Here is a 25,024-nt window from a genome sequence, read left to right as displayed (position 1 = left end):
TCCTCACCTTAGAATAGATACCCCAGAAATACCAACCCCGGTGATGGGTCTGCGAACCAAGATCACACCAGAAAGTCCTGGAGAACAGAACGGCCAAAGTAGCCATCTCTCCGGACTTGGCTGTCCAGGCAATAGTGCTTGGCAAACGTGTGCAGTGAAGCCCACGTCGCCGCCTGACAGATGTCCTGCAAGGGAACTCCCCGGCCCAGGGCAGTAGTAGCCGCTGTGGCCCGGGTGGAATGGGCCTTCAGCCCAACAGGAGGGTCCTTTTTTGCCAAGGAGTAACAAAGTTTAATACACAACACGACCCACCGTGAGATGGTCAGTTTGTGTACCGCTTTCCCCTTCTTAGCTCCTACGTATCCAACAAAAAGTTGGTCGTCCACCCGGAACTGTTTGGTGCGGTCCAAATAAAAGGACAGTGCCCGTTTTGGGTCCAGACGGTGGAGCCTCTCTTCCTCTTTTGGAGGATGCGGAGGCGGAAAGAAGGTGGGCAATGTGACAGATTGCCCGATGTGAAAGGGGGTCACCACTTTTGGTAGAAAAGAAGGACGAGTCCGGAGGACAACCTTGTCCGGATGAACAGAAAGAAAGGGAGGCTTAGATGACAGAGTCTGGAGCTCACCGGTTTAGCCGAGGTGATAGCTACCAGGAAAGCAGTTTTCAGGGTCAGAAGATGAATGGGACAATTGTGAAGAGGCTCAAAAGGAGCGCACATCAGAAAGGTCAGAACAAGATTCAAGTCCCACTGAGGCATTACGAAGGGGACAGGAGGGAACATGTGAGTAATGCCTTTGAGAAAACGTGAAACAGGGAACCTGAAAAGAGAAGGCTGATCAGGAAGCCGTAAGAAGGCAGAGATTGCAGCAATATAACCTTTCAAGGTGCCCAAAGCAGAGCCCTGCTGGGCCAAAAAAAGAAGAAAGAGGAGAACCTCAGAAAGAGGGGCGGAAAAGGGATCCACAGCCTTTGCTGTGCACCATGCCACAAATTTGTTCCACCGGCAGGCGTATACCGTCTTTGTGGCTGCCAGAATGACATCACAGACTTCAGGAGGCAAGTCAAATGGCATCAACTGCCGCCGCTCAATCTCCACGCATGGAGGTGGAGGCTGGACAGGTTCGGGTGGAGGACCGTCCCCTGCTGCTGCGACAGAAGGTCCTCCCGAAGGGGCAGACGTATCGGAGGATCGGTCAACATACTGAGTAGCTCGGGATACCAGTACCTTCGTGCCCAATCCGGAGCCACCAAGATGACTTGGGCCCGGTCGCGCCTGATCTTCTTCAGCACTCTGGGCAGAAGTGGTATAGGCGGAAAGGCGTAAAACAGACCGCAACTCCACTCGCGACGAAAAGCGTCTCCGAGCGAGTGCTGCCTTGGAAATTCCAACGCGCAGAACTGCTGACATTGCGCGTTCTCTTCGGTGGCGAATAGATCTAACCAAGGCTCTCCCCACTGCAGAAAGAGACCTTGCGCCACGTCCGAGTTCAGACGCCATTCGTGATCCATCATGCACCGGCAGCTGAGTTTGTCTGCTCTGACGTTCAGAGAACCCGCCAGATGTTGAACCACCAGGGACATGCCCTGGTGTTCCAGCCATGTCCAGAGGCGCAGAGCCTCCTGACAAAGGGTCCACGACCCCACCCCGCCCTGTTTGTTGCAATACCACATGGCGGTGGTGTTGTCCGTGAACACCTGCACAACACTTTCCCGGACAGAGGGAAGGAAGGCTTTCAGTGCAAGCCGGATCGCTCTCAGCTCCAAAAGGTTGATATGGAGTTGAGCCTCCGCTGGAGACCAGAGTCCTCAGATCTCCGCCTCTCCCATATGGCCCCCCCCATCCCAGGAGGGACGCGTCCGTCACTACTACGTGCTCTGGTTGGGGTAGGGAGAGGTATCTGCCGCTGACCCAATCGCGGTCCGTGAGCCACCACTGCAACTGGTTCGCAGTGCCCTCCGAGATCAAGAGATGGCCGGACAGGTTGCCTCGATGCTGGGCCCACTGAAACTTCAGGTCCCACTGCAGAGCCCGCATTCGCCACCTGGCGTAATGCACCAACAGGATGCAGGAGGCCATCAGCCCCAGAAGCCGCAGCACCAACCTGACCGAAACCCAGGATAGAGGCCGAAAGATGGGAATCAGAGCCTGAATATCCCGGACCCGCTGTTCCAGAGGGTAAGCCCGGAACTGCGCCGAATCGAGAACCGCTCCGATGAAGAGGAGCTTCTGGGAGGGTCTCAGGTGTGACTTCGGCACGTTGATGGAGAACCCCAGCAAATGCAGGAGGTCGGCCGTAGTCTGGAGGTGGGAGACGACTTGCTGGGGCGAGCGCGCCTTCAACAGCCAGTCGTCGAGATAGGGGAAGACTGGAACCCCCGATCTGCGCAGATGAGCTGCGACCACCGCCATCACTTTCGTGAACACCCAAGGGGCACTGGTGAGGCCGAAGGGGAGCACGGTGAACTGAAAGTGCTCCTGACCCACCGTGAACCGCAGGTAACGCCGGTGGGCCGGCAGGACGGGGATGTGAAAATAGGCGTCCTTCAAGTCCAACGCTACCATCCAGTCTCCAGGGTCTAGGGCAGCCAGAACCTGAGCTAAAGTGAGCATCTTGAACCGTTCCTTCCGGAGGAAGGCGTTGACGCTCCTGAGGTCCAAGATAGGGCGTAGGCCCCCTTTGCCCTTCTTGGGAACCAGAAAGTAGTGGGAACAGCAACCACGGCCTACTTTGACGGCTCGACAGCCTCTTTGGCCAAGAGGGCCGTAACTTCCTCCCGCCGAAGATTCAAGTGATCCTCCGATATACAGTGGCACTGCGGTGGCATGGCTGGAGGGGTCGTCTCGAAGGGGAGGGAGCAGCCCCTTCGGACGATTTGCAGCACCCACCTGTCCGAAGTGATGGAGCGCCAGTGGAGCAGGTGATGGCGAACTCTGCTGCCCACTGGCGTGGAATGGGCCTGAAAGCACGGACTAGGAGGGCTTTGAGGCGGATGCTGCCGGGGTGGATGTGGACTGACCGGCACGTTGTCCTCTAGTACCGCCACGGCGGAACCCACGTCCGCATGCAGGTTGTTTCTGCTGCCGGTGGCTAGGCAGACGTGAGGAGGCGTCCCTTCATTGGCCACGAAAGTGGCGAAAGGCGGAAGTTTGCGGCCGTGGGGCCGAGAGACCCAAGGACGTGGCCGTAGCCCGGGAGTCCTTAAACGAGCCAGTGCACTATCCGCCTTCTCACCAAAAAGGCGAGTGCCATCAAAGGGCATATCCATGAGGGTACTGTGGACATCCCCCGAAAAAGACATGGACTGCAGCCAGGCATGGCGCCGGAGCGCCACCGTGGTGGAAATCGCCCTACCCAGCAAGTCCGTGGTGTCAAGTCCACACCGTATGGCATGTTGCGCTGCATCTCGCCCGTCAGCAAGTGCCTGGGAGAGACATGTCCTGGCCTCCTCCGGACACAGGGGCAGCACGTCCTCCACCGCATCCCACAGAGAGTGGTAGAAACGGTCCAAGAGGCAAGCGGTGTTCAAAGACCGTAGGCCCAAACTCAGGGAAGAGAACAGTTTCTTTCCAAACTGTTCCAGCCTCTTGGATTCCCGATCCGGAGGGGCGGACGGGAAGGAGGATTGGGAAGTGGAGGCCTGGATAACCAGGCTCTCGGGGGTGGGGTGTTGGGACAGGAAACTGGGGTCGCCCGGAGCAGGGCGGTGGCGCCGGGCCACGTTCCGATCCACAGGAGGAACTGTGGAGGGCTTGGACCAAGTGCCCTGCAGAACGTCGATGAGGGCCTCATTGAACTGCAGCAGAGGCTCTGTGGAGCTTGCTGACGGATGAAGCACCTCTGTGAGAATATTAGTCCTCACGGCCACAGCAGGCAACTCGAGCCCCAGGGCTTCGGCTGCCTTGCACAACACCACTCAGAAAGCTGCACCTTCCTCCGAGGCCACAGTCGGAGGAGAGATGAAACCAGCGTCCGGTGAAGTGTCCAGAACACTGGCATCCCCCAGTTCGTCTGCCCAGTCCCGTGAAAGTTGGCCCTGGATGGCCATAGGGTCCTCAGACCCCTCCCAGTCGCCCCCGTCATCAGATTCCTGATAAACAGGAGGAATGATTGGAGCCGGTTGGTAGATGAAACGCTTATCCATCAGCGTCGGGTGCGGCGCCACGCCGGGTCCTGACAGGGGCTAAACCGGGGAACGGCGTCGTCCGGAGACTGCGCCGGAGGTGGAACCGATGTCGGCGCCGGCGGAGGAGGCGTCGCGAGGTCGATCGGCACCGGCAGAGATCCAGGCCTGGATCCCTCGGGGACCTGTGGCGTCAGGACCGAAGTCGTCGACGGCGCCGGGTCCGGACAGGGGCTAAACCGGGGAACGAAGTCGTCCGGAGACGGCGCCGGAGGTGGAACCGGTGACGGCGGAGGAGGCGTCGTGAGGTCGACCGGCGCCGGCAGAGATCCAGGCCTGGATCCCTCGGGGACCTGCGGCGTCGGGACCGAAGACGGCGCCGGGGCCGGAGCTGCCGGCACGCGAGGTCGCCCAGTCGAGCCCGCGGGGGCCGGCAGGCGTCGACGGCGGAGCCAGGCCCCTCATGGCCGAGAGGAAGGCACTGACCTCCGCCGGAGTCGCGTCAGTCCCAGGGACCGGCGGGTATGGAGACAGATGCGGCTCCTGCGGCTCCAACGGAGCCGCGGGCGTGGGACCACCCTGACCCTCGGCCGAGTCGCTGGACGGGCGAGGGGAGTCCAAAGAGCGGTGTCGCCTCTTGGACTTCTTTGATCGCTTCGACTTACCCGAAGACTTCGAGCCTGACGAGTGATGATGGCGACTCCGCGACCGGTCCTTGGACCTCCTCCTGGACCGGGACCGTGAGCGGCGCGGAGCCGAGTGCCGAAGCTCGAGAAGCTTATGGGACCGCTCCCGCCTAGCCTTCGAGGTCAAGGCCTGACAATCGGGGCACGACTCCGCGTCGTGGTCGGCCCCCAGGCAGTAAAGGCACTGGCGATGGTGGTCCGTCACCGACATCAGTCGATGACAGGAGTCACAGGCTTTAAACCTAGGCATCCTATCGGCACCAGAGTCGAGTCGACAGAAGACCAAAAAGAGTCAAAAAGTTTAGTCAAAATTTGACTAAGGGCTAAGCTCTTCCCGGATCGGCGCTGTCTGGCGCGGAAAAAAAGAAGAACAAGAACTGACGTCAGTGCGCGAGGGCGGTGTGTAAGTACTCCAACGACGTCATTCCGGCGCACGACGCCAATGATGGACGCCGAGCCGCCTAGCGACGCGCAAGGGGTATTGCTAGAAAAATCTTTCCGGATCCAGCCTGACGCCTGGGGATATTCTAAGGTGAGGAATCTAACTAACGTGTTTCTTTCAGATTTATGCATATCCCAGTAAGGATTTAGAGTGTAGCTGTTTTATAGGCTCAGAACTGGGAGGGAGGATCTACGTCCAGGCTGCACAAATGACATGATCTGGCCTCAGATGTCAGAGTTTGCCCGTGTTAGATTAACATGCTCTCAGTATCGAGTGAACAGCAAACCTATCCACAGCACTAAGGCCTTCGACAGCAGTGCTATCTCTATTGTTCGACGACTCACTATCATCTTCGCCTTAACACTCAAAACCATTCCTTTCAAGTCAATCAGACCCACTATCTTTGTCCACACTTAATTCTCTTTCTAACCTCTCACCATTTCTTAAGGGAAGGAGGTTCTGATCATTTTGCAGTGTGGAAAAAAAACAGCTCCATGCTGCTGCCCCTGTAAGCCTCCCACCTTTGGACTATCAGCGCCTCCAAAGCATGTTAAGGCCGTCTCAGGAGTCCAACCCTCTCTGAAGTATGTTAATCTCTGCTGTTTCACATTCCAGTGCAGTGATGTTCGAGTCTGAAAACAGATTGAAGTAAAGTGCAGAGTACCGTCTTAAAAATAGCCCACCCAGTCTGTGAAGTGCCAGTGTTGCCCCATGTGGCAGAGCAGCCTTAGTGTGGAGTCTTGGCAGTATCTGAGGGTCACCACAGCAGCCCTGCTGCAAGCACTGCCTGTCTGAAGCATAGTGGTGCAGTTAAACTGTGCGCGCGCTGCCCTATCACTAGGACAGCAACCCTTTGAAACGCTGCTTCTACTGTCTGTACTCGCACTGCTTGTGAACCTCTGACTCTTCATAGCACTGCACAGGAAGCTTTAAAAGGGATGAGTTGGAAACTTCTTCGCTATGAAAGGAGCACCAATAAAACACATTGCGGAGTGGCGTTTGCCCACTTTCAGGAAATGTTGGTTATTTTTTAAAACAATTAAAAAAAAAAGAACAAGCAGCAACTGGGGGGAATTGGTGGTGGACGTGGGCGGACGGCACCACTCAGGAATATTAAGCTAATTACGAGCAGCGACAGGCGCCGACATGAGCAGGAAACGCAGTGACGGGCAGGAGGTGGTACAGGAACGGCACCGCATGGGGAGATTAAGGAAACTGAGCAGCGACGAGTGCCAACATGAGCAGGAAACACAGCAACGGTCAGGAGGTGGTAGGGGGACTGTGGTAAATATTTCATTACCGGTACTATTTTTTATGCGGTAAAGTCTAGTAAGAATAACTCAGTATAAATAAGAGGCAGAATCCGTGGTATTAGAGGTTCTGAAAGGCTTTATTCCTCTACAAAGGAATTACAGTTCGAACTGTAGGCTTCAAATTCCATCACCACGAAGGTTCAGGAAGGGAAGGCAATACATTATTGACAAGTAATGATATTTATATGAAAAGTATTACATTAAGACAGATGCAAGAGGCGTAACAGCTGATAATACAGATAATGATACACATACGTAATGAAAAGAGGCGTAAACATAGGCGTAACTAAATACGTCATTAAACATGATGTCACAAGTGGGTGGATCCATAAGAGAATCCTGCAATGTCAGCAGAAATATTTGGCAGAGATGCGCGCGCAGCCGCATGACGTGTGATTGACGTGCAACTAGAGGGTGAAGGGGACTTGACATTTAGCTCTACATGTGGAGACAGAAGTCTGGGGGGTCATGTCAACCTAATCCCAAATCATATCTAATATCTTATGTTTAAAGAACTGTATTATCCAAAAGGAAAGGTCTCTCGGACGGAATCTATTCTATACTGACTGTTAGTGTGTGTACAAGCGTCTAAATGTCTACATGAGATGCGAGGGGGCAGGAATCTTCCATGGTAACAGGGGCTATGAATTACTTGCATGAGGACAGTGAGGCCTAACCCTTTGCACGGTAGCTGGAAGAATGTTTACCTAAACTACTAGACAGGAATGCATCGGATGAGGAGCGGAGCAGATAATCTTGAAGGTGAAATACAGTTTTTGGCAGGCAACAGGCTGGATCAGGCACCGTTAGCCGCGCAGGGAGTAGGACAAAGTTCATGGATACAGATGCAGGCTCGGACTGGAGCTTTCAGAGGCAGAAGGCAAAAAAAGGCTTGATGGCAGAATTCAGGGCCTACTTGCCTGAATCTGTAAAATGTGGAAAGTGAACCACATAAAGTCGGTGGCCTTTCATACTTAGGAATGGAATATCTGACCCATTCATGGCGGATCTGAAAGAGGACATGTTGACGGTGGACGCACATGTATTTGCGTCTTCATAACTGGAACTGGAGGGAACATACATGTACTTATAGCATGCACATGGAGCCGTTGGGGTCTACGATAGGGGACATAACTGATCACAAAATTCATATTTCCTCATTCCCTCCTTGTCCCCTACGGACCCTCAGGAGATATCGATCTTCATCAATCCATCGATCTGTTCATATAGCATCATTTGTTCTTCTTTCTTCTTCCGGGATCTTGAACGAAAACTTGGATGCGGGATACACGATGTGGCACACAGACCACAAATCGCTGGCCCACATTGCAGACATAAGCAGCAACTGAATAGTATGAGAAAGCCAATACCTAGGAAGGATAGGATCCTCCATCCCCAGGCTGACAACACGCTCCAGAACCAACCGGACCAAGTCCAGGTGCCTGGACTCTGGTGTATCTGGCTTATAATCTTATGAAGGCGAGTTATGGCTTTATATACTGACGGCGAGTTTTCTGGTATGAAAACACAGCAACTTGATCCGATGACCCTACAAGCTCCGCCCCTATCGGCCAGGATGACGTCAAGGACAAGACGATTTTGAAGCACAACAATCCGCATAGCAGACTGCTCTTCTGTTAAATTGCCTAAGGCGGAAGTAGTCTCGTTCACTACTGCTTCAAGGGTTCTAGTTAATCTACGTATCAGCTTACTATTAGTGACTGTACCTATATAGGGAAAGAAACCTTTATTGAAATCTGTGTATTGCTCCCATGCCGTTTCAGTGTAATCGACAATCGGGAGATCTCTCTGCTGTCTATTGTGTACTAAATGGGTATTTCTGTGATAATCAGGAGGGGCTAGGAAAACAGGTGGCAGAAGGAATGCTATGTAACAGGTACCATCCCAATCTAGAGGTAGACGTATATATGCGGTCTGGCCACATATGAAGTAGGAATGACGGGAAGCTCTAAATGTAGACTTGCCTTGATCACTGAATTTTATTACAGTGGTGCATTTACTATGGCCCATGTGTATGGAACCATTCTTTCTTACACATAATTCCCCTTTAACTGGGAATACTGACATAGCGGGCAAGATTGGCGTAGCTTCGGATTCAACATTCAGAATCAGGAGGTTAAGTGTAAAATTACCTAATCCATATACTTCATTTTCTAGATCAGTTCCTGTTCTTTTGGGAAGTCCCTCCTTGTTAGGGTAGCAGACTTTAAGCAAAACTAGGTTCAGGTTTCCCCATACCCAGTTGTCTTGATAAACTACGGAATTTGAATCTAGGGAATTAATCAAACTAAACCATGCTCCACAGGAGCCATTGTGTGTGAACGGATACGGAAAGAGGGGCAAAACTCCCTTATAGTTCTGATAGGGAGGGAGTCGGCCACATATCCAACAATTGGTAGCATTGCTGGTCTGATGGGAATGATGTAACATACTAATAAAAGTGTTGTTGCGCAGCGCAAATCTATAGGACAACTCATGCGGAGGTAATTCGCTAAAAGAATGTTCAGCAGTAACATTGTAAGCATGTTTGGAAATAGGGTAATACATATGTAGCAATACACTAGAAATGATGATCAAAAGACTTAGAAAAAACAAAATTAATAATGTAACTGTGCAGTGACTATGAAGCGATTTACAGTACGCATGTTTTTTAAGCTTTATCTGTCTATTTCTCTCTCTATTTCGGTCTAGAGGATACATGTCAGAGACAAATTCAACCGATTCACCTTGGAGAGGACTTAAACAATCAAATTGTCTGACTTGCTAGACCTTAATTTCAGTTTATAAAGTTCAGTTTCCGTTGGTTCAACCAAGGGGAGCTTTGAATCAGTCTGTGAAGGAATACAAGGCTGAGTGTTCACATCGGACGATAGTCCATAAAATTTCTTGATATGACTCGAGTGTAACCACCCTTTACGTCCCTCGATCTTCACGGCTGTCCTTGTTGTTAGCAGAACGAGTTTAGGCGATTGCCACCTAGGCTCCAGTTGGGTCTTCCGGTCGAAATTCCGCACCAGAACCAGATCACCTGGAACCACGTCATGGGGCTTCACCTCAGTGTTATCGGGAAAAGCTGCAGCTACCTGTGAACGACAAGATTGTAGTGCAGACATCAAGGAAGCCAGGTAATCTGTCAGCATATTACAGTCAACATCAGTGATTTTGCGAGGTATAGGCGTCCCCCACATATTTGGTGGTCTACCGAAGATCACCTCGTACGGGGATAGCCCTGTTCGAGAATGTGCTACCATTCTCATGTAAAAGAGCGCAACTGGTAAGGCTACTATCCAATCGACACCTTTTTCTCTACATATTTTGGACAATCTGATTTTCAGAGTTTGATTATGACGTTCCACAAGACCTGCTGCCTCGGGATGTCGAACACAGTGGAATTTCCATTGGTAACCTAACAGAAGTGAAACGTGTTTCATTAGTTCGGATGAGAATGGCTGGCCGTTATCTGAGTACACGACACGTGGTAAACCGAATCGTGGGAAGAATTCTCGAACTAACTGTTTGGCAGTAGTCGGGGCAGTGTAATCTGAAACCGGGTAGGCTTCTGTCCAACGGGAAAGAGCACAGACAACTACGAGAACATATTTGAATCCTCGACATCGTTCCATCTGGATATAATCCATCTGGAGGACTTCAAAAGCATGATCGGGAGGTTGAAATCCACCCTGCTCTACGGGGATGCTTTTACCTGGATTAAACTGACAACATATCATACAGGTACGTACTTTCTGTTTGGCTGCTGCTCGCAAGTGTTTGTTGAACCAAATGTGTTGAATACTGTCTAGCATAGCTTTTTCTCCTAGGTGCGCTGGACTATGTATTGTGTTAATGATGACTTGAACCATGGAGTCGGGAAGAAACCATATAGATTTTTCCTTCATCATCCATCCTTGATCCGTTTGGATCCCTCCTAATTCAGTCCATTTCTTTATTTCTTCTGGTGTAGCATGTGTCTGTATGTCAATTACATCAAGGGCGGGATCCTTAACTGTCATGCAATGTGTTGGTGTCGAAACTATTGTCTTTGTCGTGTCAGTTGTATGAGTCTGGTTCTGAGCAGTCTGTTTAGCTGTTCTGTCAGCTAGGTCATTGCCCTGAGAAATGATATCGGTAACTTTTGTATGGGCTTTGCATTTCATAATCGATATTGCAGTAGGTAGATGAATCGCGTCTAATAGGGCTTGAATGAGGGGTCCGTGTTGGATGTGGGCACCGTGAGAAGTTAAATAACCTCTCTCTCGCCACAGCACGCCGAAGTCATGGACGACTCCGAATGCATAACGTGAATCTGTGTATATGTTGACTTTCTTATTTTTGGCTTGAATACAGGCTTGTGTCAGAGCGATGAGCTCTGCTGCTTGAGCTGACAAAGTGTTAATACAATTTGTTTCAATGACTTCAGTGTCTGTTGTGACTGCGTAAGCGGCCACTAACTCTCCTGTACTTGTTCTCATACATGAACCATCTACATACAATGTCAAGTCTGGATCTGATAAAGGGATATCTGTCAAGTCTTGTCTGGGTTTCGTTGTGATAGTAATGACTTCAATACAATCATGTGCTAATGGATCTGTTCCGTTTACTGGCAAAAGTGTGGCAGGATTTAATGTATTACAACGTCTGATTTCAATGTGTGGCTGGAACAATGTTAATTCATAACCGGTGAGTCTTGCTATAGTCAAGTGTTGTGTTTGTGTGCGGTTCAAGAGAACCTCTACTGCGTGTGGTACTTGTACTGTTAATTGATGTCCTAACACTATGGCATCGCTTTGTCTGATTGCTAAAGCTGTTGCTGCCACTGATTTCAGGCACGCAGGAAGAGCCTGAGCTACGGGATCTAATGTACTAGAGAAATAAGCACATGGTTTGTGTGATCCTGCTTGTTCCTGAGTGAGTACTGACAAGGCAGTACCTTCGCGTTCTGTAACAAAGAGTGTAAAAGGCTTACTGTAACATGGTGTTGCTAAAACAGGTGCTTGGCATAAAGCTTTCTTTAAGCTTTCAAAGGCATGTGTATGTTCTTGAGTCCAAGGGAGGACAGTCGATGTGGCTGCCTCCTGTGTTGTCAACTGGATGAGTGGTTTTGCTAGAAATGCATATTGGGGGATCCACTGCCTACAGTATGAAGTGAGACCTATAAAAGCCCGCACCTCCTTTTGTGTCTTGGGTGGTGACATGTTAGCAATTAACTGGATGCGATCAGGTGTAAGCTGTCTTCCCTCCTTGGACAGCGAGTGCCCAAGGTAAACAACTTGCTGGACACAGAATTGCAGCTTAGAAGGGGACACCTTGTGCCCCTTGTCGGCCAGAAATTTCAAAACCATCAGTGACGCTGTTTCACATTCAGGTTCGCTTCGGGCGGTGATCAGCAGATCATCGACATATTGAAGCAAGGCAGTGTTAACTGGCATGTGGATACTGTCAAGTTCTCGTTTCAGTGCTTGGCTATAGATGCTGGGGCTTTCTGTGAATCCTTGAGGAGCGCGTGTGAATTTAAAACTTCGTCCATTTAAACTGAATCCGAACAAATATTGACTTTCCGGATCTATTGGGACGCTAAAGAAAGCATTTTTGAGATCAATTACAGTGAAGAACGTTGCTTCTGAGTCAATAGCTGTTAGTAATGACGAGATATCAGGGACCACAGGGTATTGTGGTACAATACATTTATTTAATTCGCGCAGATCAATAACTAATCGATATACTGGTGATGCTTTTGGATCCGTTCTCTTAAGAATCGGAATTATCGGAGAATTGCATACATTGGAGTCGGTTTCCACAACCACTCCTTGTGCAATGAGCTCGTCAATGATTTGCAGCAAAGCCACAACAGCATCTGGTGGTAATTTGTATTGTCGCATTCGTGGTAGTACCACTCCTGTTTTTAGTGTGACTCGATATGGTGTAATGTTCATGCAACCAACATCAGTGGGGCCTTGTGCCCATAAATGTGTAGGTAAATTCTGCAGCCGGTGATCCATGTCTCTGGACACGTAGTGACCTTTGAAGTCACGTAGAAATAATCGTACTCCTTCCGGAGAACAACATATTATAGCTCCTAGAGCTTTCAATGTTTTTATACCTAACAAGTTTTCTGGACATGATTTAGTAAGTAATAAATCTGTGGTTCGTGTCAATGGACCAACCGTAAGTGGAAGGGGTTGCGTTACTTCATTAATGATAGGCTTTCCTGAGAATCCAAGGGAAATATTCTGTGAGCCTGAGAGGGGTGCCCCTGGAACTTCACTGCGTCGTATAGTTGTTCTGCTTGCCCCTGTATCAAGTAAAAACTTTCTGTCTTCCCCTAATAGTTCACTATGTACATAAGGTCCCTCTTGATCTACAGGAACCTCGATAAGGGGTAAGCCAACTTCCCTCTCTAGGCTATTTCATGTGTATCGCTGATAATCGGGATAGTCATTTTGTGCATACTGGTACATCTGTTGCGTTGTTGCTTGTGTGGCAGCAATAGGCTGCGCTTGTGGTGGTGCTACGGTCTGTTGTGGAGCTGCCTGTTGCGGAGCTTGTTGTTGCGGAGCTGACCTAGGTTGTGCATGCTGAGGGATTTGTTGTTGATTCTGATCCTGTCTAGGTGGACGTGGTCTTTCCTGGGTTCTACCTGTGGCAATATTATGTTTCAGGACTGGACAATCGTGTATATAATGACCTTGTTGTTTACAATAGTTGCATGTCCCTTTCGCCGGACCTGTGGAATCACCTTTTTTATGACCATCAGCTGGAACGGACTGGGCAACAAGCATTTTCATTTTCGTATCTTTCATACGTCTTTGTTCATGTTCTTGTTCTTCTCTAATTCTATTGTGGTGATATTGTAACATCTGTAACATCTGTGACGGGGTGTTACCTTGCCAGGTACTCTCAAATTTCAATACTCTATTCTTAACTTGCGGCAGGGAATTTTCAACTAATTTTGTCACAAACAGATGTGGATATGACTCGCTACTTGCTTTTATGCCACTATTGATACCAAAACATTTTTCAAATCGGGAATAGAAATCACTAGTGTCTTCATCTTGCCTTTGTTTACAGGCTGAGATTGCACCCCAGTCCTCCTTTTTCGTAGTTAATAAACGTGGCAGTACCTGTACTAGTAATCCTGGTAGTGCTGTAGTCTTTTCCCCAAGCCCTGATCCTGCAGCTCGGGCCTTTTCTTCGTTTTCTAATGCTGTCCAATCTATCTTTTGGTCTCCCACCTCCCATTCCTTTTCTTTGAGTTTCTCGTAAACACCGGCAGGCATTAACACTTTCAATATTTTCATGATGTCGGGGTAGGTATACTCTCCCATGAGTAACATGTCTTTTATCTCACGGTGGAAACCTGCTGGATCCTTGTCATGGCTGGGTACTACTTTCTTCATTTCTAATAATTCAATTTTAGTTATAGGCGTGTACACAAACACGCGTGTAAAGTTATTATCTTCACCTCTGATTGGGTGTACTTCGCGTAACGGATTCTGTCTATCTATGTGATACATTTTTCTTCCCATAGTGGGAATTGGAACGTGTTCTGGGTATGCGAAAACTATATACTGGTTTCGAAATTCTAGAATTTCTTTAATCAAATCAGTACCTGACCCTCTCCATTTATTCGTGAGTAGTTCTGTCAATATGTCAGGTAAGGATCCAGGATCGGAGTGTTGGCTTTTATATAATATAAGGAGGTGTTGAATCATGTATATACTAGCTAAACGCTGTTCGTCTGGGGCAAGATTCAGAAACGTGTGTGCTAGTGCATCATCACTGTATTTGCTGGGACTGTCAGCCCATTGTACTGCTGACCTGGCTAATTCTTGTTCATCCATGGAATCGAGCATATGGTACCCCCTTCGGTCTCGGAGTAATTTATCAGCGGCTTGGAATAGGTGTTCAGGGGACCTTGTATTTAACATAGGGGTTTGAAAATGTCTGTTACATTCTGGACGTATCGGACGTATCGGATCATTAAAGCCTCTAGTATTATTATGGGGTCTTCCTCTACCTACGTAAGCTATCGTATCTAATTGTTCTGATTCTTGCTCCTCCTCTCCCTCTGATTCAATTCTGTCTGCTTCTCGTCTTTCTTTATGTATTCGTTCTACTTCCTTGCGGATCTTTCGATACATGGCGATTATACACGCCTGTCTATCATGTTTCTCGTCTGATATGTTCTGACCCCATTTGGCAAGTTTTTGCATGGTATCATGATCTGCCTCAGGCCTGTCTTGGTTCCTGATCACGCAGTTTATGAAAAAACGTAGTAGTTGTCTTTGTACATCCACTTTCTGGTATTCCATAGCTTCGTTAATACTTTCTGGGCCTCGCCCTGTTTGGACAAAGTGATATATATTGTCTAGGTGTTCAACCATTCCTGGTATCGTCATTAAATACAATGTAGCTCGTCGTATACGTAGTGATGATAGTAGCAATCTGTCCTGTTTACCTGGCACTGGATTGTATCTACAATCCACTAGATGTTCTTTAAACATGTCGGATGTCGCTAGTTGGGGTGTACGTTGGAGTGCTAAATCTCTAAGGGTCTGTTTATTTCGCGGCGGTGTGGCAAACATGTCTGTCGTACCTCCTGTAGCACCATCTGAGGTGCTGGGCAAGAAAGGATTTGTTGGATGTAAGATAGAAATTGTAGATGCGGGAAAAACGGTAGAAACGGACGGACCTGTGGGAATGGGCGTAGGAGTTTGTTGTTGCGGGGATACAGACGGATGATCTTGGCGTTGAGCACCATCGGTGGGCGGTGCGTGTGGCGGAGCATTAGCATATTCAGGAGCTACATCATCTAAATAGGAAGAAAGGAAAATATCTTTTGCTGTTTTGGGATGTGCTTTTATTGGGAGCAATGGGGGTGTCAAGTTTTTCGGTATTTCCGGGGTGGCCTGAGGTAACCCTTCGGCCAGAAGAGGATACATACCATTCATAAGAGTGTTTCGTTGTCTGTCTACTTGTTCTGCTTTTACTCGGGTACCTTCCTCAATTAATAAATTCTCGGGTTTTATTCGAATTCTCCCTACCTTTCTCTTCTTGTCTGAGCGCTTTTTCTGTACGTCTATATGATTCTTTACGCCATAATTCAATGGCATCTTTCTGTGACTGTCTGGCTTTCTTTTTCCATAATTCTTCTTCTACTCTCATGATGCAATCTGCATCCCAGGTCCCCGCTGTGGGCCACCTCTGACTTTCTGGCAACTCTTTGGTGTAGTCCACCCATAAATCAAGAAATAACACGGCATCTAGGCCATGCTTATGATACATAAAGTATCCTGGAGTGTCCCTAGGTGGAATGGGAACAGCTTCTTCGAGTACCCCTTTTCTGGTTTTGATCTGTCTTAGTTTTGAAAAGAGCGGCATTTTTAGACCTTATTACTTGAACACACTTAATACAATAAACACAATAATGAACAATCATTCACACCACAATATGTAGAACGTATTAAAACATTTAACATTTAACAGTTTTAACGAACGATGATAACTAATAGAAAACTAGTTACTTGACATAATACTGACACTAGATAATACTGAATTATATGCAAAACATACTAGATATACTGCTAAACAGTACAGATACACTGCTAAAACAGTGCAGACCGGATTTGTGTACCCAAACCCGTCTTGACCGGCACAACCTATGTGCACGTTTAAATGCCTCCCCGGCAATGGTACTCACCGGGTAGCGCGGAACGGAAGGCCTCGGAACTGAACTGAAATTGGACCGGACTGGACTCGACTCGACTGGACTCGGAACTTCGGAACCTGGTGGGCCTCTGTATACCTCGGATCTTGCTCTCTCAGCTAGGCCCTGGTCGGGATACTTCTCACTTCTCACCGCCTCGTCTGGGTGTTGATCGCAGCCTCAGTCGCCCCCGCTTGGCCGGAGGGAGATACAGGAAATCCTGCAGGTACGCGTTTTTGTCCGTTCAGCTGTGGCAGGAGACCGGGCCTGCAACGCACCTCCGGCGCGTGAGATGAGAAAGTGTCCCTGTTCGGGCGCCAATTTATGTGGTAAATATTTCATTACCGGTACTATTTTTTATGCGGTAAAGTCTAGTAAGAATAACTCAGTATAAATAAGAGGCAGAATCCGTGGTATTAGAGGTTCTGAAAGGCTTTATTCCTCTACAAAGGAATTACAGTTCGAACTGTAGGCTTCAAATTCCATCACCACGAAGGTTCAGGAAGGGAAGGCAATACATTATTGACAAGTAATGATATTTATATGAAAAGTATTACATTAAGACAGATGCAAGAGGCGTAACAGCTGATAATACAGATAATGATACACATACGTAATGAAAAGAGGCGTAAACATAGGCGTAACTAAATACGTCATTAAACATGATGTCACAAGTGGGTGGATCCATAAGAGAATCCTGCAATGTCAGCAGAAATATTTGGCAGAGATGCGCGCGCAGCCGCATGACGTGTGATTGACGTGCAACTAGAGGGTGAAGGGGACTTGACATTTAGCTCTACATGTGGAGACAGAAGTCTGGGGGGTCATGTCAACCTAATCCCAAATCATATCTAATATCTTATGTTTAAAGAACTGTATTATCCAAAAGGAAAGGTCTCTCGGACGGAATCTATTCTATACTGACTGTTAGTGTGTGTACAAGCGTCTAAATGTCTACATGAGATGCGAGGGGGCAGGAATCTTCCATGGTAACAGGGGCTATGAATTACTTGCATGAGGACAGTGAGGCCTGGCCCTTTGCACGGTAGCTGGAAGAATGTTTACCTAAACTACTAGACAGGAATGCATCGGATGAGGAGCGGAGCAGATAATCTTGAAGGTGAAATACAGTTTTTGGCAGGCAACAGGCTGGATCAGGCACAGTTAGCCGCGCAGGGAGTAGGACAAAGTTCATGGATACAGATGCAGGCTCGGACTGGAGCTTTCAGAGGCAGAAGGCAAAAAAAGGCTTGATGGCAGAATTCAGGGCCTACTCGCCTGAATCTGTAAAATGTGGAAAGTGAACCACATAAAGTCGGTGGCCTTTCATACTTAGGAATGGAATATCTGACCCATTCATGGCGGATCTGAAAGAGGACATGTTGACGGTGGACGCACATGTATTTGCGTCTTCATAACTGGAACTGGAGGGAACATACATGTACTTATAGCATGCACATGGAGCCGTTGGGGTCTACGATAGGGGACATAACTGATCACAAAATTCATATTTCCTCAGGACGGCACCACGAGCGGAGGCAAAAGAAAAAGTAGAGCACCAAACCTTCATAAATGGCCAGAAGAGAACTGCTCAATGATAGGAGACAACACTTTGAAAAGACTTTTTACATTTTTGCTCATCAGCATGCAATAGTCTGGCTAGGCCTCTGGGATTTTTGAGGAAGTCTGCATAGCATACTTGGGCACTATCGTGTGGTTGTTTTGTGCCTATGCCAACTGTCTGATGGAGGTCTGAGAGGATATCATCTGTAAAAAGCCAGTCTGCCTTAGCTTCTCTGAAATTATCTGTATTTGTGGGCTGTGGTTCTTCCAATGAAGTCGAATGCTGTGAAGGCTGTTTTCCACATCTTAACTATTTTTTCCAGAGTATAACAAAATCTGGGGGTTGTTTTCTCCTATTTGTTTGATCCTCCGCAGATAGGGAGGATTCTCCTAACCAGGTCCCTAAACTGAGATAATCTTAAGGTCTCGACATTGCACTTGTATACCGATAACAAATGGCAGTCTTAGGATGCCCTCCTAGCATTGTTATAGTTAGTGCCCCTACTGACTCAGGGCACTTTCACTGCAGGGTACCATGTTTGATTACCCTGTTTAATGCCTACAGAAAAAAATTACAATATTAGGGTGACATACACAATCCTCCAAGGACTTGCAGCATCCCTTTTACTAAACTGAAATGGACCCTACCCTCTTTCTTCAGTATACAGGGAGCACAAACACCAGTCAAATGAAATTATACTGTTTTCAAACAATCGGCTCAACAAATGTTTGAACAAACATTTTTAAATTAGAACATTAAGCAATATTTTCACCAATTTTATGAAAATAACAGTTAAGAGACTGAACATTACGTTGCAGAGGTTAACTTGGAAACATGCTAGAATACTTAAAGAGCATAGTCATCAGATTGAAGTATACAAAACAGCAGGGCCCAGGCCGATTTGCATATGGCTGTGTCTAATATGATGGTGGCATTGTGGCCAAAACAATTATGAACTGAGCTGTGTCCCGGAGTAATTACCAGTGGCTGAGATTCATTCAAGCATCCCACCCATCACTTTTTTTATTTAAGTGTGCCTCCCTAATTGCAACAAGTATGCTTAGATGAGGGTCCTGTAATCACTTTGCCACTGGTACCAGGCTGCACCTGACTGAAGAGCCATAACTAGGGTCAAACCAGTCTTCGGTTGCTTGTGCTCCGGTTCTGGCTTGGCAGTTTCGGGCTGGATGTTCCTATTGGAGCAGAGTTGAGGGGATTTGCATGTGGCTGGGTGTTATACGAGGTGCACTGTTGGAAAACAATGGACTGAGGCGTGGTCCAGTGTAAATACCAGTGGGTGAGATTAATTCAAGCAACCTACCCATCACTTTTTTGTTTAATGTAATCATCAGTTTGACATGAATACGAAAAGTGCTTTGTTAAAAGTTAGTAAAATGGAATAAAATTGATTTAATGCAGTTTTCCACAATAAGAACATTGCTAGGATCAATTTTAGCAAACATCCCTATTACACAAGTATATGTATTCCAAATTACACTGAGGGTGCTTACAATTAAGATCTACTTGTAAACAAACACTGCAGCATCGCTAACATCCATTAGACATGCTAAACTGTTTACCTTTAAATTGCAAGCAAGCTCCATCAGTCTTTTGGCATTCTCTTCTGAACGATACCTCTTCGGCAGCTGTACCCGGAAAAACTTCAAAGCACCTTCAAAGTCAGTTAACAAAAGGTCATCCTTTGAAGTCTGAAAAACGAATAAGGCTAAGTGGTAGGCATTGTAGAAAGTACTCAAAACATGAAACAAAAGTGTCAACATGCAATGCCAAATAGTACCCTGGTTAGCACTAATATACTGTAGCGCAGCCCAATATACATTACAGTGTTAAACTACTCAGAGAAGTACACTATTGGGAAAAATATATGGACTCCACTGATAAACACCTGTAGCTCGTGTTAAATTCTGAAATGGACATCCCTCTCTACAGCACCGAGGTGGGCAGCAGTCCTATCGCTTGTAGAATGGTCTTGGTTTACTTCCAAAGGATGTTTCTGGGGCATCTCACAGTATAGCTATTTCAGGCACAAGAGATTCCCAGAACAATAGGATTATTAGTTTTGTAATCATCAGACCACTGAATCAAATCTCAGAGCAATTTTTTGGTCATGAGGGTGGAAGCACTCATTCGCCTTTTAAGTGCGAGGAGGACTTAAAACAAAAGGTAAAGAATCTGTTGGAAATTCAGAAACTGTGTTTGCTGATAAGAGAGTTCAAATCTGCACAACAACTATGTATAGATTAGCAGTCTTCTGTGGTGCAGCTTTAACTATGTGGCTTCACAGAACACTTCACATAAAGCCAAGATACCAGTTATGGGTTAGGAGAGATACTACTTATATACAAGAATAAAGAAAGCATAAATGGGGGCTGGAGGGGGGACATAGGAACATGAAAAAAGAATGGTTTCTTACCGGTAATCCTAGCTCTCCCTCAGGGGAATCTCCATTGAAATCATAAGCACTGAATAATCCCGCACACATGCGAGAATCCCAGAGCAGTCCTTTCAAAGTCACATCTACTGCACTTTACTTCAGAAAGGCCAGGAAACATGTAACAAACATTCAGAATTTTTTTGCGGCCTTACAAACAGGCTATATTACAAATGTTTTGTGAATTGCTTTAAAATTTAGAAGGAAAACGGGTCATACCCATAAAAATAAATTAAACAAAAAGGAAAAGTGATCTATTAAAAAAATCATTCACAAACACTTTTTACTTCTTTTTAAAGTAAGCTAAGGAACAATACATAGCAATGTAGCTTGTATAGGCTGCAGTATTGAAGCAATGTAAATAAGACACTGCGCCTATAATGGGCTTCTGACCTCCAGTGTCCCATCATGCCCAATAGGTGCCAATTTACTCAGTTCTTTTTTCTGGGTTCTGCTGACAGGATCCTGGAGCAAAGTTCTGACTTTACGTTTTTTTCTACAAAAATCTTAAACTCAGTTTTTCTAAAACTGAAACACTCAACGTCCTTTAGAGCGAAGTGCATTTTTAAATGATTTCCTGAAAGAAATTCATAATTTTTTTGAAAAATGCTCTCCATTTTTGCGTACGTCCCAAACTGTGGCAGAAAAACTGCAAAAACAGACCTGCACATGATCTGTATCTTATGTTTACCCGACTCTCATGACTCCAAGACGTGTCACCACAGCAAGACCCTTCCCATGGGCACTTTGAGGGAGATAGAGAGGGAAGATTTGCCTTCATGGCCAACTGGAGCACGACAGACAGCAAGATTCTCTGACTGGTGAGATTTCGGACGGGCGAGGAGAAACTGCATCTTCTAGCAGTGCCCCCAAGTCATTTTCTGAGGACTCCTGCAGAGGGAAATTCAAAAAGAAAACATCTGGAGGAAGAACTCCTGTTCAATGTTGAGAAGTGGTACTGCATATACTTGCTCGCTGTAAAGAGCTGGTTCGACATCAAAAGCTCTTAAGACATCGAGGAGGAGGAGGTAACCGTCGATGTTGAGGGGGACTTTGACATAGAGACATCATGCAACGTTGAAACATGGCTAAACATTGAGACATTTTTCAAGTGCCCTGACCAAGATAGTAGAGTGACTTTCATGGATGAGAGAGCACAGACTTCCTTCAGAGTCTGAAGGCGCAGTAGATGAGACTTTGAAAGAACTGCTCCGGGATCCCTACACATGGGCGGGACTATTCAGTGCTTATGACTACCAATGAAGATCCCCTTAGAGAGAACTGGAGTTACCAGTTTTGTAGATGGGTGCTACACAGAATACAGAGGCAATAAGCTAACAATGGGGTAGTAGAACATGTAAATCAGTATTCAATCAGGTGGGGATATACAAGTCACAATTATGCTGTCACAGACTTTCCAGAATCAAAAGTACTTGAAGTGGGATAATATCATGCTAAGCAATTTTTAAAGTGCTTTATTGCACAAATATGAACACAACTGAATGAACCTACATTAAATGTAGTTATTGAAATCCAGGTTTTTATTTGGTTTTTAAAAGCAAGCAGTGTCGGAGAAGCCTTAATATGGAGTGGAAGCAAGTTCCAGCCTCTGGTTGCTCGAAGAATGAGACTGCTTCCACCCCACTTGGACTTCTCGAATGTAGGAACTACCACATTTTTGGCTCCCTGAGATGGTAGAATGCTACTGGGCAGGTACCACTAGATTGTCTTAGGAAAAGAGGATCTGTGCCATGAAGCGCCTTGCAGACCAGACAAGGTGCCTTCAATTTGATATGATTTCTAACCGTTAACCAGTGTAGATCTTTAATGGTCCGAAAAACGGATTGAAACTTCGGAATGCCTAGGAGAAGCCTGGCAGCCACATTTTGCAGAGTCTGTAATTTATTCAAGTATTGCTCTTGCAAACTCACATACAGACGGATACAATAATCAATTTTAAACTAAACTAAGGTGGTAATAACCGTTTTCTTTGCCTTAATGGGTATAAAAGACAACATTTTCTTGATCAATTTTAAAGTACTAAATGAAGATGAAATGACTGAATTTATTTGACTGGAGTAATTCAGTTTGTCAATTATAACTCCCAGATTCTTTGCCTTTTTAACTGGATCCGGGAGCGCGCCCCTCTCCTGTGGCCAGCAGGACGGTGTCTAAAACAGGGGATTGTTCCTAAACAGAATTACCTCGGTCTAACCAGAGTTCAGTTTTAAGCAATGACTGTTCATCCAACAGTTGATTGCACGCATTTAATCATGAAAGTTAGCTCCGATATTATGAATGTTGTTAAATGCTGATAACACAGTTTGTGATCCACAGTTTGTGAGGGGACATTAAAAGAATCAACTTATTTTTTAAAGTTATCGTAAGAGATTGTCTGGATGACTGCTGGAATCATGCCCTTACCCTGAGACACTCCAGAGGATTGTTTGAGTGTGAGGAAGAGTATCATTAGTTGCGGTTTAGTGGTCATCCACCACAAGTCATAATGCCACTATTCTTGTTAGGTCCAATAAAGGTTTTAGTGGTGTAAACCTGAGCTTAGCTCCTGGTATCTTTTGCACAAAGCAGACAGGCTTAACTTAAGAAAATGTGTAAAGCATTTAGAAGTGTCAAACAGTTAATACATTGAAAACCCAGCACAATAAAACTCCCACTCCAATTTATAAATATATAGAGTACTTTAACAGACAACATTACCACAAAGTGACGAAAATCCAATAGGGGAACTAGAAATAGGATTTGTTTAAAGTTTCAATATAAAAATAGTACAAAAAAGAATTAAGCAAGAACTGCTGTCATCTGGCTGCACCTGAGTGGGACCCCAGGGGTGATTTAAGGCTGACTGTGATGGAGCGCAGGTGGGATACAGAAACCAGGTTCATCCCGGTCAGAAGATTTACCTTCTGACAGTCTCTGAAAGGAAAGTCAAAAACTCCTTAGCACAGCAAGGCAGCAGGCTGTGGCCAGAAAGGGCTCTATGATGCCAGATAGCATTGGATAAGGCTCCATTGTAGCTGTTGACTTTTAGCAGGAAGGCTCCAAGTGAGAGAAAGTCAAAATGTGCTCCTAAGGAAAGTCCCTTGCAGACCGGAAACATTTGGAGTCTTTAGCTATTGAACGAATTCTAAGATTGCAATTTTTAATTTTAGGGAACTTTGAGTCCTTCAGAGAAGCAGGGCTGCAAGCTGTAGCCACATAGGGCATCACTAAACCAGATACTCTCTCCACATCGTTCTGCAGAACCAGATATGCTGCTGAGAAAAGGTTTAGCACAGGAGCAACCTGAATCTTTGGTCCTGGTGAAATGTATTTTGCCGGATTGACTTGGCAGGTCTGACCCAGTGCTCCAGAGGTCTTTGGAGCCAAAAGGCTTTAATTCACAAGGTTTTTGAGGCTGTTTAGAAGCACACTTTGACACACCCAAGGTTCCCAGGACCTCAAGAACAGAACTTGGTAGACATGACTCACTTCAGCAGAAGCCATCAGCAGGGGCCAGGACAGGTCTAGTTGTAACTGGCCAGATGGTTGTCTCTCTAGATCGTGTGGCTTTTGCGTATCAGGCTGCCAAAGAAGACCTCCCCCAAAGCACAACGCATACAGCTGTGATAAGTTTTTGTAAGTTTTTGATATCACCTTTTTTACTACTGTACCTCTTAAAACAAGAACGTTGTTTATGTATGATGAAAAGGGGCCAATTAAATATTATCTTCTAAGAAGAGAAAACAACAGTAATGAGGCTAAAGGGCGGTGTGTGATACATGAATGTTTAAAACCGCAGTGGCTGGCGAAGATTTTCAAACTGTACCCCTGCATGCCATTTGGCTCAGTGTTATCAGCGTCACGGGCGTGGAACCTATGTAGGCACTACTTCATCACACTAACTGGTGTCCGTTACTTTGACGACTTTTCAAGATAGGAGCGCGATGCCACAATGAGAACTAACCAATGGTGTAGAAAAGACTAAGGCCCTAAAAAGGGTGTCCCTTCCTCCTTAACTGGTTCACAGAACAGGGAGGGTGGGAAGGTCATAAGGAATGTGCGGATAGATAAGGTCTCTACCAGATCAGGCTTTAAAAAGTAACTTGTTCATCTGATAGACTTCTAGTCGCAGATTCCTTACGTATGAATAGATACTGAAGCAATATCTCCCTGGAGCTGGGTCTGCGAGCTCGATTAGACCGCAAAGTCCTGTAGGAACGAACGGGCAGTAATGTTTTGTGAACATGTGTAGTGTTGTCCACGTTGCTGCTTCACAGATGTCAAGTAAAGGAATGCTGTGCGCCAACACAGTGGTCACAGACTTAGGTCGGTGGAGTGAAACCGCAAGCCATTAGGGGGCTTTTTCTTGGCCAGGCAAGTGTGCAGCAGATCTTAATGCAAAGGACGATCAATCACAAGATAGGCAGGGCAATGCTCGGACCTACATGGAAGCCATGGAAGGAAGGAAGCACATGTCCAGAGGACCAATTTGTCTTGGTAAAAGGAGTTGTAGGGAGGGTGCAAAGAGAGGGACTGTAATTCACTGACCCTCCAATATAACGGCCGCTAAAAAGACAGTTTCAATTGCGACGTCAAGGAGCTGAGGGATCACTCCCTCGGCACATTGGGGTGCATGGCACAGCAGTCCTCACACCGCTTGGGGTTGTATACCGGCTCCAGGCACCACAAACACACCAAGTGTGGGTCTCCGACATTTGCCT

General features: G+C 46.7%; 1 protein-coding gene across 2 annotated transcripts in view; it reads right to left on the bottom strand.

The window, feature by feature from the left end:
* RABGAP1 (RAB GTPase activating protein 1) overlaps window positions 1-25,024 on the bottom strand; it is a 1,076,978-nt gene that overhangs the window by 275,012 nt on the left and 776,942 nt on the right. For both annotated transcript variants that reach the window (XM_085612417.1, XM_085612408.1), the window contains exon 20: window positions 19,432-19,560. In XM_085612417.1, coding sequence (XP_085468543.1) covers window positions 19,432-19,560 — 129 coding nt within the window. The remainder of the gene's footprint in view (window positions 1-19,431; window positions 19,561-25,024) is intronic.

The sequence above is a fragment of the Triturus cristatus genome, chromosome 1_2, assembly GCF_964204655.1.
Source record: "Triturus cristatus chromosome 1_2, aTriCri1.1, whole genome shotgun sequence".
Classification (NCBI taxonomy): domain Eukaryota; kingdom Metazoa; phylum Chordata; class Amphibia; order Caudata; family Salamandridae; genus Triturus; species Triturus cristatus.
The sequence above is the reverse complement of the archived record's forward strand: the minus strand, read 5'-3'. Positions and strand labels throughout refer to the sequence as shown.